The 15,658-nt window shown below is 51.3% G+C and overlaps 4 protein-coding genes across 4 annotated transcripts; 1 reads left to right on the forward strand and 3 right to left on the reverse strand.

The window, feature by feature from the left end:
• Positions 1-232: 232 nt before the first annotated feature.
• PV06_09970 (uncharacterized protein) lies at positions 233-1,302 on the reverse strand. Its single transcript, XM_016411456.1, has 2 exons — positions 838-1,302; positions 233-783 (listed from the first exon to the last, which is right to left on the reverse strand). The coding sequence occupies exons 1-2, from the start codon at positions 1,218-1,220 to the stop codon at positions 276-278; spliced, it is 891 nt and encodes a 296-aa protein (XP_016258210.1). The 5' UTR covers positions 1,221-1,302; the 3' UTR covers positions 233-275.
• Positions 1,303-2,686: 1,384 nt separating this feature from the next.
• Positions 2,687-3,274, reverse strand: PV06_09971 (uncharacterized protein; the record flags this gene model as incomplete). The annotated part of the gene is made up of 1 exon (XM_016411457.1): positions 2,687-3,274. The coding sequence occupies one exon, from the start codon at positions 3,272-3,274 to the stop codon at positions 2,687-2,689; it is 588 nt and encodes a 195-aa protein (XP_016258211.1).
• A 7,711-nt stretch (positions 3,275-10,985) lies between these two features.
• Positions 10,986-13,272, forward strand: PV06_09972 (T-complex protein 1 subunit gamma). Its single transcript, XM_016411458.1, has 4 exons — positions 10,986-11,163; positions 11,219-11,285; positions 11,338-11,546; positions 11,597-13,272. Exons 1-4 carry the CDS (start codon positions 11,139-11,141, stop codon positions 12,988-12,990), a joined length of 1,695 nt encoding a protein of 564 aa, XP_016258212.1. The 5' UTR covers positions 10,986-11,138; the 3' UTR covers positions 12,991-13,272.
• A 58-nt stretch (positions 13,273-13,330) lies between these two features.
• PV06_09973 (uncharacterized protein) lies at positions 13,331-15,475 on the reverse strand. Its single transcript, XM_016411459.1, has one exon. The coding sequence runs from the start codon at positions 15,194-15,196 to the stop codon at positions 13,601-13,603; it is 1,596 nt and encodes a 531-aa protein (XP_016258213.1). The 5' UTR covers positions 15,197-15,475; the 3' UTR covers positions 13,331-13,600.
• Positions 15,476-15,658: the final 183 nt, after the last annotated feature.

A 15,658-nucleotide genomic window follows, 5' to 3' on the forward strand; every position in this document is an offset into this window, starting at 1 on the left:
AAAAAAAACCGTCAGCGTATGCAACATGCCGAGTTTTTTCTACTGTCGCTTCCAGAACTTTTAACCCGTATGTAAGCACGAACTGTTCCACTCCATGTACGCCGCCGGCACCGTACTAGAACATACCCTCGTAGAAACCCCATGACTCGACATACACCAGGATAAATCCTACGCAGAACGCTATCAATGTTCTGGAAGTGGCACGGAAATTTCCATAGAGATTTGATTTTTTCCCCCTTCGTTATCGTACATGCTCCATCGAAGATGGAATCTGTTCAACCTTGGTTGATTAACCTCACCAATCCCACAGCCGCACCTGCCGCTATCACCCCGACCACAAACATTTGCACTGCTCCGCCGGTACATGCTTGGTAGTTGTCTCTGCCTGTCCAGCCCCGAACGACTCCAGTCTTCACATAGCCAAAGACCAGCAGTACCACCCCCATCAGTCCTATACTCCACCACAGACCGCCTAGAACGTTGTCTTGGGCCACGATAAAATATGGAATCAGTGGAAGGAACCCTCCGACAAAGTAACTGATGCCCAGGGTGAGTGCTGACAGGTAAGGTCGTGCCGTGTCGGGCTTCGACGCCTGGAAATGGTTCTGCATGAGAAATTCTTTGAACATGGGAGTCGATGCTTTGATGTGGTTGGCCACTCTCTTGGTTTCTTCCTGTGACAATCCAAACTGCTCAAAGTACTCCTGGACATAGTCTCTGGCAGCGTCGGGCTCATGCAAGATGAGGGTGTTGCAGCTTCGATCAACGGCGTTATATGACTCCCTGGAAGTATGTTAACGACTAGTCTGGCATTGCCAACGGGGATGGATGACTTACATCTCGCTTTTGGCACCGACATATCCGCCAAGTCCCATCGAGATGGCTCCTGCTATCAGCTCGGCGAGACCTCCTAAGATCACGACTCTCGTATCTCCCAATGCCGTCAGGCCGGCAGTGAGTGCAAATGGAACTGTGAGCCCGTCGGAAAGGCCAAGGATGGCATCGGATACGACTCGCGCGTCAATCCTAAAGTTCCATAACCGCGTCCAGAATCCTCCTGTACGAATTTGTGAATATTTGTCGGACCAGAAGGTCGGTACATGTTCACCTTCGGCAGAGCCTTGAAGGGTTGATGTTCGTGACAGGAGAGGTCGGTTGGCCTCGAGATCCGCGGCCGTTGGCAAAGTTTCGCGGTCACCTGGTTGCCGCTGTTGATTCATGGTGTATGCTGATGGCCTTCCCCGGACCTGAATTCAATCAACCACTCGCGTAAAATTGGATTTTCCAGGACGAAGAACTGATATGTATACAAGTGATTGCCGGTGACTTCCTAGGGTCGCGCCTCGTCTAATATATATTGATCTTGAGGTGTCTCGGTGAATTGTTTGTGGCTCTGACAGTGACCTCTCCTGAGTGAAATCGGCCAATCAGAGCTCGGGGAATGGTCAGCTCGAAACTCTCTTCTGTCACTCGAACCTTTTTTTTCGGCCAGTTGATGGACAAAGAAACAATAGGAATGCTAATGCCAACACAGCAATTGGCCGCCTTCATGCTCATTGAGAAGCCACAAAGTCCACATTCGCTCACCGTTTTATAATCACCATGTGTCGGTCTTTGTCGCGACTCGGTCGTAAGAGTACGTTGGTCGGACAAACAGGCACCTACTTATTGTGGTGTATTTTTCGCGATACGTCACTAATTCACTACCTTCGGCCTTCACAATTGATGCGCGAAGAGATGATGAACAACGATCGCCTCTTTGAACTGTACATACACAAAAGGCCCAGCTGATCGATTTGTTTCTAAAAGGGGACGCCCAAAGAAGTAGTCGTTGACGTGGACAAGGCAACTGTCGAGCCCAGTTGTGACTATCACGCTCGAAATCCTTTCGGTGTCTTATTTCCGCATTTCGGCCGATATCGAGGGGTTTTCTATTGACGGCATCCCATCATCTCAAGACTCTTCCGGCCATGTTACTCCGTATGACATTGTGTGTCTGGCCTGAAAATTCCTTTGTGTGGCCAGACATTGTGTGTCCACGGAGTAACATGTCCGGGAACGATTATTGTTCGCTTTCCGTTGATGCAGACGTTGAAAGTGGCAGTCATTGAGGTGACTTCGTAGGGCTTCATGCTGAGTCAGCGTCCACGAAGGAGTTCATACAGTACAACATTTGTCCTGCTCCCAACCACCGGGCACACTGCCCTTGCCATGTTCATTGCTCACGACCTTGGTACATCCCCATCGCTTTGCTCGTAGATGTTCGATGGCCACAGGAAACCCCCACACCACAGACCATCCCTCGTATCGTTGAGGCGCTTTAACAGGGAAGAGGAAGGTAATGTCCCATAACCGCCAACCAATAAAGAACGAGCTGTGTCAATTCGTCGACGACAGGATTGGATTTTACATCACTTCATGCAATGGCTTTATCATTTCGTTCTATGAAGTTCCAAGGTCATAGAAGCGGGAAGAACAGGAACTGAATTCCATGTATGAGATGAAGGTGTGACAGGTCTTTGGATGAAGAATCTTGTCAAGGTAATGTTGTGGAATACTGAAAGGTCACTGAAGAGGCTGTTTGGCTGATATCCTTCATGGTATCAGTGCTCATTGACCGGTATCGTCAAGCCTTGGTGTTCCTATCCACATTTCCTCCCCAACCTCACACACGGCCAACGCCTGTTCACCCGTCATTCCCGCTTGGTGGTATCTCATGTTGCCCCGGAGCAAGGGCTTCTTTCAATGAACCACCGTTGATCTCAATGGGTTTGCAATCTAATAAAACGAACATCATTCTAGCCCATTCGGACTGACTTGGGTTGCGCCAGGCGTGCATTGTCCCCCTCTGAACAGCGACATCGCCCTTCCTCATAAGGTGGACCTCACCTGAGTCCAGCAACATTTCCACCTCTCCTTCCAGAACGACACCATAGTCCAAGCTCTGTGTTCGGTGCATCATCGGGTCGTTGTTCGGTGCAAAATCTACCATCCTGCAAACGCTCCCACCTCCAGACACCAAGCCCACACCTCCAGCGTCGACTTTCTTCTCGTGGGCTTTGATGTCAGCTTCGCCGTTGATCTGGGCAGGAAATTCGGATGTTGTGTATATGAGGTTCATGGACACAGCACCATTGCGCATCGACTGCCATTGTCCGATCTGGGACGAATGAAGAACGGCTTTGCCGGCATTGTCATGTGTTGTTATCAGTCGATGTGTAATAGGATACCCGGAAATTGATGTCGATGTGAAGCCATTGGTAGACGCAATCATTTTGAACGTCGGGCGAGTCGATTCACGAAGTTGAGTTAACTCGGTGGCAAGGTTCTAGGCAGAGCAGGACAAGACACAGTTCTTGGGATGTTCTCAACCTTTCTAAATTGCTCGAGAGCTCAAAAGTGTGAGCATCTAACGAGGGATGTTCAATGAAAATCGGGAACAATCTGCAACCTACTTACCTCGCATGAGGAGGTTCGTTCATTCTTCCAGACGCGACCACTGTGACCTCGGCTAGGGGACAGCCCGAAGTTGTTTCATAGTGATGGTGCAATGAATGGGTGCTCTTGCAATCTTTTCATCATGAGCCCACAATTTCCCGAGAGTATCAAAATTTCCCGAGATCGTCAGTGACCGTTGTACCAAAATCTGGGTGGTCAAAGACATTTTGACAGACCATTTCCCGGACTAGCCAAGACACTGGTTTTGGCCTTTGCGCTACCCTTATCCCGTTGTTGAACCCTGAGGAAGTGGTTTTATGAAAATTTTCCTCTTATCGGAATCAGCAGCCTCTCGCATGTTACAAAGAATCGAACGGATGTGGTCACGTTCTCGACGTGATAGAATGTTTCGCCAGCCTCGGGGCGAACCCCAGTAGGAAATTCGCGGGTTATTGTGGGTCCGAAGCTTCAGCCTCAGCCTTTTCTCGACACCCACGTTTTAGCAGCTGGTCTGGGGAAGCAGAAGGAGACTATCAAGTTTTTGCTGATTCATATAAAGTAGACTTGAGGTCGAGGGGCTGACGTTTTTCCGCAAACCTGACGCCTTTCTATTTGACGAGCCTTCAACAACGACTCTTACTCAATCCAAAGCCATGGCTGCCACTCCAGCTGCCTCAGAGAAGGAAGCAGCACTCTTTGAAGAAGAGCATCTGAGCTCGTCTGGACAAGTCCACGTTGGTGAAAGACCATCTGAGGAAGAATGGGCACCTTCCGACCGCAAACTGAACCTCAAGCTGGATCTACTCATCTTGCCTTTGGTCACGATCGTCTATCTGCTGGCTTTCCTGGATCGGGCCAACATTGGAAATGCTAGGGTGGTATGTACACTATCGCAAGTGGCCCCTGGTATTTGTTGCTTTGATTGCTTACTCGCGCTCCTTCTAGGCCGGTCTTCAGGAGGATCTCAAGATATCCAGTTACCAGTATCAAGTCGGTCAGTACTACCCACCCTTCCTCCTCAACACGCACCCCCAACTAGCTATACTGACAACTCTCAACAGCGATTACTGTTACGTACGCGCCATATATTGCTAGTGAAATTCCTTCCAATCTTCTCCTCCGGAGGATCGGTCCACGCATCTACATCCCCTCTCTGTGCTTCTCGTGGGGCGTCATCTCCACGCTGCAGTGTCTCGTACAGAATTATAGCGGCTTGATTGTCTGTCGATTCTTCCTTGGATTGGTCGAGGGTGGTCTCTTCCCTGGAGTGTAAGTCATTCCTGTGCTTCAGCTCATTCTTTTTTTCTTGAACGATACTGACGAAACTTTTAAATGTGTATAGAATTCTCTATCTCAGCATGTTCTATCGTCGAAAGGAGCTCTCATTGCGTATCGCTCTGTTTTGGACAGCTGCGTCCCTTGCCGGCGCGTTCTCGGGACTCCTTGCAGCGGCTATCATTAATATGGATGGGGTCTCTGGCATGCGCGGTTGGCGGTGGATTTTTTGTCTGGAAGGAATCTTCACAGTCTGTTGGGCAGTCCTGGTGTTCCTACTTCTACCAAACGACCCACGGACAGTCAAGTTCTTGACCCCAGAACAGGCCACTCGATGCGTCGAACGTCTCAAGCTCGATGTTGACATTCTTGACCACGAGAAAGTGACGCTCTCAAAGGTCATCTCCGTCTTCAAGCACCCCGGTCTGATATGCATTTGGATCGCGTCCTTGTCTTCTGGAATTGCCATTTTCGGTCTGGCCTACTTTACCCCGTCCATCGTGAAGGCCATGGGATTTGATTCCCTTCACACCCAGCTGATGAGCGTTCCTCCTTATGCGGCGGCGGTTCCCCTTACCGTCATTACCTGCTGGTACTCGGACAAATATCAGGCCCGTGGTATTCCCATGCTGGCGACATATCTCCTAGCTCTGATCGGGTCCATCATGTTCTACGTCGGACGCTCCTTTGCCGTCCGGTATGCAGGGCTTTTCTTTCTCCTGGGAGGCATCTACGCCAACGTCCCCTGTCAGGTCGCGTGGATAGCGAACAACACGGCTGGGCATACTCGGCGAGCTACCGCCATTGCCGTTGAGACTGTCGCGGTCAACATCGGTGGCATCGTCAGTACTTGGATCTTTCCCACGAGCGACGCGCCGTACTACCTTTTCGCCGCAAAATTCCTCTTGGCGATGAACATCATTGCTATCGTCGTCACTGCCCTGGCCCTGTGGCTGTTCTCGCGGGAAAACGGCAAGAAAGAAACGCCAGAGTACCGACAGAAGATGTTGAACGACATGACCGATCTGAGTCTTGCACAGCAGCTGGAGAAACTCGGTGATGCTCATCCCGACTACAAGTATGTCCTGTAATCAATTTTTACAAGTGTGGCTGGTTTTGTCAACAAAGAGTTGCACTCGGATATCTTACGAGTAGGTTGATGAGACGTAAAGATCACTTCTAGGTACCTAGGCTAGGAGGTCGCTAAGATTGTGTATCATTACATACTCTGTGTACTAGATAATTCATTACTTAACATGTAAGTTGCTTTCTAGACATATGTGAAAAAATCCCGCGCCGTACAAGCCATATATGATCGACAAACGAGACATTTCTCGATACAGGATAAGCCTTGTGTCCAAAAGACTTGACGCTCCGCCTGTGATCGATTGCTATGGCTATCGATGTCTGGGTCCGGCCTTGCTGGAATCATTCCGGACACGGGGATAGTGTTAGGCTACTCCGTACCTACAAGTAGGTAGGTCACATTTGGTGCCGGAAAATTATAGCCAATTTCCCGGTTATCCCTCGGGTGGCCTGCAAAGGTACTCACAGTTGAGAGGATGCCTGAATACTATAGGTGCTATAGGCACTTCGTCCCCCCCCCCGCACCCTCCGTCGCCGCCCCCGCCAAGTGGAGCTGGGGATTCTGCAGAAATATCCCTGGTATCTCGGTAAATTGCAATTCCACCTTACATACCTACTGCCAGTGCTTTGCAGGACCATTGCCAACGCAGACCTGCTGGATGGCGTCGTCTTCAGTGGGTGCTGGGCGCCCATCCACTGCGTGCTTTCAATGTAAATCTCAGAAGGTCAGCACATGCTCCATCATGCTTGCAATGACTCTGGACTGGCCTGACGACTTCGGGAAAATAGGTCCGCTGCTCGGGAGACGTGCCACGCTGCCAGCGATGCGCTCGCACGAACAATGCATGTCGATATCCGAGCAGCACCCACCCAACCCAACGGCACCGCGTGCGTGGTCACTCGTCGCAGGTTCGTGAGTCGGCGACGACGAATTGGGCCTTGGATTTCCAGAGGCAGATGCCTACGGCGCAAAACATCTCGAGATACGTCCAGGTGCCGGCAGAATACCTGGGTATCCCTGAAGGCATCGTCGCCGAACTCGTCGAGCTGTTCTTCTCCCATGTCTACAACGCACACCTGCTCCTTCACAAGGGGAGATTTCTGGATGCCAGAGCGTCAGGGAATGTCCGACCTCACATCATACTCAGTCTGTGTGCCTGGGGTGCCGTGTAAGTCATGGATGCCAAACCCTCGGTCGACGGTGTCACTGACAGTTCTTAGATTCCATCGTGATGAAAAAGGTCAAGCGCTCTTGTTGGACCGTGGCTTCGCTCGTGAATGGGCTGACCGTGCCGGTAAATTGGCCTTGAACGAGGTCGAGATGGTTCACGAGGACAACATCGTCACATTTGCCTCACTCTCCCTGTTTTGGTATACACAAGGATCCTGGAGACGGTCATACATTCATAAAGGTATCCAAATCACGGGACACATACCAAATTGTGCGAAGAGCTAATGTCATCAGGGAATGCAATGCAAACAGCTCATATCCTCGACCTTGCCGGGGAAGAAATAGCTAAAGACCGCTCATTGACCGCCGAGATCTCGCGACGGCGCTTCTGGGCCTGTTACCTCATCAATTGCCACAGCACAGAGTCAATGTTCGTTATCAGCACGCCGCAAAAGATTGCCCAACTTCCGCTCCCCTGGCGCGATGATGAGTTTGAGGGAGGATTTTCGCAAAGTGCCCCCGTCACATTTGGTTCGGGGTCCAGTAATTCGGGCGTATACAGTGAGATGATAAGAGGAATGACACATTGGTAGGCAGTCGCGATGCTCATCGAGTCACATATCACTGACCATCATGAAGGTCATCGGTCAATGCACTGATCAAGAATGCCGACTTGACGCCCGAAACGCGCGTCACAGCCATACATCAACTGGATGCAAAGATCAATAAATGGTGGTCTGAGATACCGGAAGACATGCATCTCACGTCGAAAAATCTGTGCAATTCTCAGCGAACGAATCTCGCCAAAATCCTCCTGATCAATATCGTATATTACCAGTGCCTCTGTGCCCTGCATGCTTCCATCGTACCGCTGTTCTCTTGGGGTGCAGACGAGTCGACTACGGTTTTGTCTCAGAAATTCTCGGCACAGATTGCGTACGACAATGCCTGTGCCATATCTCGACTATTTGAGATGGTCCTCAATCAATTTCCTGAGGTGGAATACTTTCCAAGTTTCATTGGTTTCGCCGCTTACTGCAGCTTTGCTGTTCAGATCCCATTCAAATGGTGCCTGAATGCATCGGTGAGAGAAAGGACTCAAAGCAACGTTTTAATCAACCTGCATGTGATCCGTGGCATGGCTAGATACTGGAAATTCGTGGCGTTGTTGGTGAGTAATTATCCGATCAACTGCTTTAACACTTGATGGCGGCAAACTGACCCATGTGTATAAAAGGAAAAATATGCTCAATATCTGACCCAAATGCATGCACGGAACAGCCTGAGTCTAGACGACGAACCTCGCGGATTGACTTCGGGGAAGCTGGCAGGATTCCGCATCAGGGCGTCTCGTGCAAGAGCTTCCATATTGAGTATGAATGGTATTCTGTGGAATGAGGATGGTGGCTATTCGGCTGAAGGCGATGAGGTTACAGAGCTTGGACCAGATGAGACCAGCATGGATGCAGGGTCACAAGCGACTGAAGTGCCTCGCGGACAGCCATCAGTTGACCGAGCAGCCACTGGCAAGGCTCAACACCATGTCTCTTCATCGGCTCAACCTGATATGGCTCCAGCCGTGGAACCGATCGACTTCAACACCTCTCCGTCCATATACGACGGGCCATCTACTATTCTGCCTAGTGAAATGGACTACTACAACAATGGGAGTTCGCTGGATTTTTTCCAGCCCATGCTGGGCACCTCTGATCTTTTTCAGTGGATGCCAGAGGATTTTCACTTCAACACTGGCCCTGGCATGACCACGACATACAACTTGCACGCAGACCCAACCATGAGCAATCCGTATGTGGGCCGAGACTTTGCCACGCTTTCGGATTCAATGTCATCGTAGCAAGTCATGATATAACTTATACAGGATGTCCATACTCGGCAGCATGGGGTGGTCTGTGCTCCAAGCTGACAACGGGATACAATACCCTCAACCGAGAGTAGGCAAGCATGGCATGAGCCTCCGGAAAATGTACCCCATTTCCCGAAGTTTGCTAACCATATCTGGCTTGTGTCTGGGGACGAGCTATATTTTGCCCGAGGGTCAAGTATCGCACCATTTCCAAGTTAACATTCTCGACGGCCCCCGAATCATATGCTGGGCTCGAACACAAAGATCAAGGCCTGCCAAGATGTCAAAGAGCTACCACATCAGAAACGGCACAGTCGTCTCGGTTGACGAGGAGATTGGAGTGAAGTACAACTGCGATGTCCTTGTTGAAAACGGTACCATCACCGCCGTTGGCAACAACCTCAAGGTTCCCAACGGCATAGCAGAGATCGACGCCACAGACTGTATTATATCTCCGGGTTTCGTTGACACGCACCGCCATACTTGGCAGACACAGCTGAAAAATGTCACTTCCGACGCACTGTTGCCGGAGTACTTCTTCAACATCCGCAACATCTACGGATCGTGCTACAATGCACGTGATGCCTACTTGGGCAATCTCGTTGGAGCTCTGGAGTCTATCGACGCCGGCATCACGTTCCTCATCGACCACTGCCACATGATCAACAGCCCGAGGCATAGCGACGCCGTGGTCGAAGGGCTCCGCGACGCCCAGATCCGCGCTGTTTTCTGCTACGGACTGTATCGCAACCAAAAATGGACTGGGGTCGCCGAGGGAACTATTCAGGACGAAACGGTACCCGACTGGAGACTCGAAGACGCCAAACGCGTCAAGGACAAATATTTCCCTACCAACAGCCCTGACACCCTCCTGCGATTTGGATTTGCGCCGGCTGAGGTCGAACGCTACTCTGTCGATGAATCAATCGGACAATTGGAGTACGGGCGCAAGATCGGTGCGGCACTGATCACCGGTCATATTTCACTCGGCAAGATGGACCGGGGCGTGAACTTCATCCGCAAGCTGAAACAGAGAAAGCTGCTCGGACCCGACTTGTTGTTCAGTCACTGCGCATCACTGCACGACGACGAGCTGGATGCGGTGCGCGAGTACGGTGTGTCGTTGTCGGTGACGCCCGAGACCGAGATGCAAATGGCCATGGGACCTCCCATCGTGTTCCGGGCCGCGGACCGGAAGTGCAACGCGAGCCTGGGATGCGACGTGGCTTGCAACAACCCAATCGACATGTTCCAGCAGATGCGACTCATGCTGCAGGCACAGCGCAACACGGACAACGTGGCCGTCGAGGGCGTTCCCACTACCATCTCGCGCAAATGTCACGAGGTTCTGCGGCTCGCCACCATGGGCGGCGCCGAGTGCGTGGGCTTGAAGGATGTCATCGGCAGTATCACTGTGGGCAAAAGGGCAGACCTCGTATTGACCAAGTGCACGTCGATGCGGCTGACGCCTGTGCATGACCCCGTCAGAGCCTTGGTACTTTACGCGAATGCCTCGGACGTTGACACGGTATTGATCGACGGGTTGATAGTGAAGCAGGGAGGGAACCTCACTGGCTTTGACTGGCCAACTCTCAGAAAGGATCTTCTTGAGTCATCGAAGAACATCATCGATCGGTCCAAGGCGGCACCTCTGGACGAGATCAAGCATCGCATCTTGACAGAGAAATCGGCATGGCTCGGCTCGAACCTGTCGGCAATCGAGAAGGCGAAGCAGGGTGCGGTTCCCACCGCTTAGAGACAGATTCTGTACCAAGCCTGAGAGATTATCTTCATCAATAGAGTATTATGTTACCCAAACCCATGGATGAGGTTATCGCTATCTTGTACTATTGCGCAACCTACTCGGCAGGGATCCAAAAATGAAGTCCCCCGGTTATCGCTAGCCGTACGATGGGACGGTAGTAGAAATTAGACGATTGCTGCGAGGGTACGTGAGATCATGAGTAGAAGGATTAGAAGAAGTGAGTAAAGGGTGAGTGACGGGGAGATGGTCTTAAAAGCGGCACCATCTCGTTGAGCTTGCCAAGGCTTATGTAATTCCAACAACGAGGGTCGGTGGCATATTATTTCAAATGACGTCTTTTTCCACCATGGCATGCGGAATTATTGTGGTGCCAGGAAATCTTTAACAGACAAGTCTATCAAATCGTCGCACTTACTGTCAACTTGGGAAGACTGTGTTGCTAGTCTAGAGGACATTCCCATTGATATTACGTTACGCTCAGCCAATCTCCTGGTCCAATCCGAATTCGAATAGGGCCCGAGGCCGGAAGCGCAGGCAAAATGCAGGCCCCAGTGGTTGTTATGAGTGAGCAGGCGGCGCAGAAAGAGATATTCTTGAGTACATGCTGACAGGGTATCAGATACGGGGAGCGGTGAGAGACAGGTCGGACGCAAGGCTCAGATGTCAAACATAACGGCTGCAAAGACGTGAGTAAATGCGGTTTTCTCGACGGCGGACCGTTCGTACTGACTGCCACAGTGTTGCGGATATCATAAGATCATGTCTCGGACCCAAAGCAATGTTGAAAATGCTCCTCGACCCGATGGGAGGCATTGTTTTGACCAACGACGGCCACGCCATCCTGCGGGAAATCGAAGTTGCCCACCCCGCGGCAAAAAGCATGATTGAATTGAGCAGAACTCAGGATGAAGAAGTTGGGGATGGTACGACCACGGTAATCATATTGGGTATGTCATCAAAGCTATATGGTATGTCGTCTGGACTGACGAGAATACAGCCGGAGAGATGCTTGCGCAAGCCATACCACAACTGGAGCGGAATATCCATCCTGTCGTGATCATCCAAGCCTTCAAGAAAGCCCTCACCGACGCCCTGGCGATCGTGGAAGAAATTTCGGTACCGGTCGATACGTCCAACGACAAGTCCATGATCTCTCTGATCGAGTCCTCCATCGGGACGAAGACCATCTCCCGCCACTCCGAACTGATGTGCTCTTTAGCCCTGAAAGCAGTCCGAACCGTATCACAAGATCAATCCTTCTTTTCCAGTAGTGTCCAATTAAACGGCACCAACAAACCTTCCGCCACCACCACTAACACCACACACTCCCAAGAAGTCGACATCAAGAGATACGCGCGTGTTGAGAAGATCCCTGGAGGCGAGATTGAAGACTCGAGAGTATTAGACGGAGTTATGCTGAACAAGGACATCACACACGCTTCCATGAAGAGGAGGATAGAGAACCCAAGGATCGTTCTGCTGGATTGTACGCTGGAGTACAAGAAGGGAGAGTCGCAAACAAACGTCGAAATCACAGATGAGGATTCGTGGAACAAGATCTTGCAGATTGAAGAAGAGCAAGTAAAGAAGATGTGCGAAGCCATCCTGGCAGTCAAGCCCACCCTGGTCATCACGGAGAAGGGAGTGTCAGACCTGGCCCAGCACTACTTCGTCAAGGCCGGCGTAACGGCGCTGCGACGAGTACGGAAAACAGACAACAACCGTATCGCGCGGGCCACGGGAGCCACCATCGTCAACCGAGTCGATGATCTTCAAGAGTCAGACGTAGGCACAGGTTGTGGCCTGTTTGAGATTGAAAAGATCGGCGACGAATATTTCACATTCCTCACAAAGTGCAAAAACCCCAAAGCCTGCACGATCCTCCTCCGTGGACCTTCAAAGGACATCTTGAACGAAATCGAGCGAAACCTGCAAGACGCCATGTCCGTCGCACGGAACGTCATGTTCCACCCTCGACTGTCCCCCGGAGGTGGCGCCACGGAAATGGCCGTGTCGGTGCGGCTGGCGCAAAAGTCCAAGTCCGTCGAGGGCGTCATGCAGTGGCCGTACAGGGCCGTGGCGGAGGCCATGGAGGTCATCCCCCGGACGCTGATCCAGAACGCCGGAGCCAGTCCGATCCGCATACTCACACAACTGCGCGCCAAGCACGCCGAGGGGAAATCCACGTTCGGCATCGACGGCGACACCGGGAACGTGGTGGACATGAAGGAGTACGGCGTGTGGGAGCCACAGGCGGTCAAGACTCAGAGCATCAAGACGGCCGTGGAGAGTGCGTGTCTGTTACTGCGTGTGGATGACATCTGTAGTGCGAAGAGCGCCCAACAAGCGGGTGGAAACGGTCTCTCTGCAGGCGCTGGCGGTGAGGATTAAAAATAGAGTCGGAGGAGTCATTGAGATTTGTACGAATACAGGTAAACCCAAATGCCATGACTTGACTTGACCTGACTTGTATCTTCTTTTTGGTTGACAATAAACGGCACGACTCTGTGTGATCATCCTTACATAAGGAGAGGTGTGTGCAATGTATGTTTCATGATGGAAAACATAGATGACGTCGAAAAAGAAAAGCCAGAAAAGATTAGAGTAGCACAGTCTTACAGAGTATAACAAGACTGTATACATCGTTTCCTTTTTCAAGGGGAAAAAGAAAAAAGAAAAAAGAAAAAACTCCATAGGCATGAGAGAGTGTCAAAGTGAAAGATCGTTTTTTGTTCATCATCAAAATACGCGTTAACGGTGTATACGTTTCTATACCCCAAACGGTTTACCTAGGTACTCATTTGAAATCTCTGCAAGGGGGGACTTCTTCGTACAGAAGTCTCTGTGAAAGCTCACTCTTTTAATCCAACAATCACGCGCTTGGTCCTGATCCATCCAAAAAGCCAGCCTTCGTCTTGATCTCCTCTCTTTTTGAAAGTCATGAGACGTGCCGCGTGGTGTTGTCCAGGTGGATCGATGCTTCTCTCAGACGGGTTTCTCTCTATTCTTCCTCACTGACCTCACTCTCATCGTCCTGCTGTTGCAGCTGTGCATTCATCCCTATCCCCAACCCGACGCCGCTGTGTTGTCCGGCCTGTTCATCCTCTTCTCCAAACGCGGCCTCGAGAGCGGCCTCTAGGAACCCTTCGTCGTCTTCATCTTCTGCTGCTGCTGCTGCTGTCGTCGCGGCCGCTGCCACCGCCGGCGGGTCAGCATTTTGTTGTTGTTGACGTGGCGCAGATTGTTTCTCTTGAGGACTGCCGAGTTCGAATTCTTCGACGTCGCCGTCCTCATCGTCTGACAAGTCGGCTTCGATATCCTTCATCCTCACATCTCTGTCTCTGTCTCTGTCTCCGCTGCCGGTGCCATGCGCACTATCCATACCGTTCAGACGGGATAAAGGTCTGGCTGACGACGACGATGGCCTCGCGCTGTTATTGTTGGAGGATAGCCCGGCGATAGGAGTGCCCGTGTGGCTGCGGAACATCTCGGGGTCGACACGCGTCCTCCGGGCGCGGTCTTCGGGTGGCGGACTGCCCATGTCGATTTCGAGATCACCGTCGTTGTCGTTGATGATGATGTGCGGCGAGGCGTCGTTTGTCGATGATATATTGCGCGAGTGTTGCGCCTTGCGTACTGGCTGCGCAGGTTTGGTGGGTTTCGTGGCAGAAGTGGAGAGTTTGTCTCTGCCTCTCGACACGGCGAGGCTAGTGCTGTCGTCGTCAGAATCATCGTCCGAGTCAGTAATTCGCTCTTTGCTCAAGGGTTGTTGTGTTGATGATTTCGTAGTCGACGTAGAGGGTTTGTCGCGTTTCGACGCCGTCTTTGATGCACCACTCGACGCGCGGGCGCGAGGAGCGTCAGAACTCCTGTCGGTCTTGTTTATTGGTTTGGTGGTCGGTCGAAATTGTGGCGTTGTGGGTTTGAAGCGGCTGGAGCCCGGGACCGGTGTAGATACGCCACTCAGAGGGGTCATACCACCTGGGTTCGGGGTACGGTTGCCCTGTTGTTGCTGTTGTGAGGTTTTGTCGATGTTCTCACGGGCTTCGGCGAGGAAATTTCGAAAGTCGTAAGGGTTGGAGGGGTCTGGTCCTTCGTCGTCGGGCGATGGAGGCGCACTGCTATCGACGTTCGCTTGTGCAGTCTGTTTGGAGGACTGTCGATCTGAGGATAGCTGTGGAAGTTCTCGCGCGTCCCTCGCAGGCTGACCGGGACCGCACTTGAGATTCAGATCCAGAGATGCTGATAAGGATTCAAGTACGAATACTGATTTGGATTTGTCGAACACGAGAGCTAAAGACCTCGAGGTCTCTTCATTTTTGCCAGGATTCGCTGGTTGAAGTGTACCTCTGTACTGATACTCTCCGTCATCCGAGTCGTCACCCTGCACGACCAGGGAGTATTTGTCGCCAGATTCTGTCAGTTGGCTGTCTCGTGATTGAAAGCCAGATTTCGGTTGCCAGTTGTAGCGTATGTTAATGAGCTTGTTCGATTTGCCGTCGGTTTTCAAGCTGTCGCCTAGGATGATAGGATACTCCCCCGGACGCCTCGGGTCGACAAGGCCCGGTCTTATGGGGTGCATGGCCGGCGAAGCCATGACTGCCTGAGTGGCCACCTTTACACAACGATTCTAAATGACAGTCGCGATTTTCAAGATCTGTAGCTCAAAAATATCTTGTGTATAGCCAAGATCGTGATTTCCAACAAACGGTCCTGTTACCCAGGACGAGGCTGGATCTTCGAGGTCCTACGGTAATTGCTTCGAGCCGGGGGGAATATGGGCCACGAATGAAAGATGTCTTGTAGAACTCGAGGTACCGAGGTATTGTCTAAGTGATGCAATTGCAAACAAAGGGGTGATGATGAAGTGTTGAAGAGAGTGAAGGTTGAATGAATGAAGGATGGCACGTTCCAGACTCCAGAAACTCCGCATCGGCTGATGTTCCGGCCGTTATTAGCCTCAAGCACAGTCTAACCCAACTAGGACTAGGCATATTTGTATCGAAATTCATTCAAGAAAACAACCTCAATTTTATCGAGAAATGTAATGTTGACAAGT

This window comes from Exophiala oligosperma, assembly GCF_000835515.1.
Source record: "Exophiala oligosperma strain CBS 72588 unplaced genomic scaffold supercont1.11, whole genome shotgun sequence".
NCBI lineage: Eukaryota > Fungi > Ascomycota > Eurotiomycetes > Chaetothyriales > Herpotrichiellaceae > Exophiala > Exophiala oligosperma.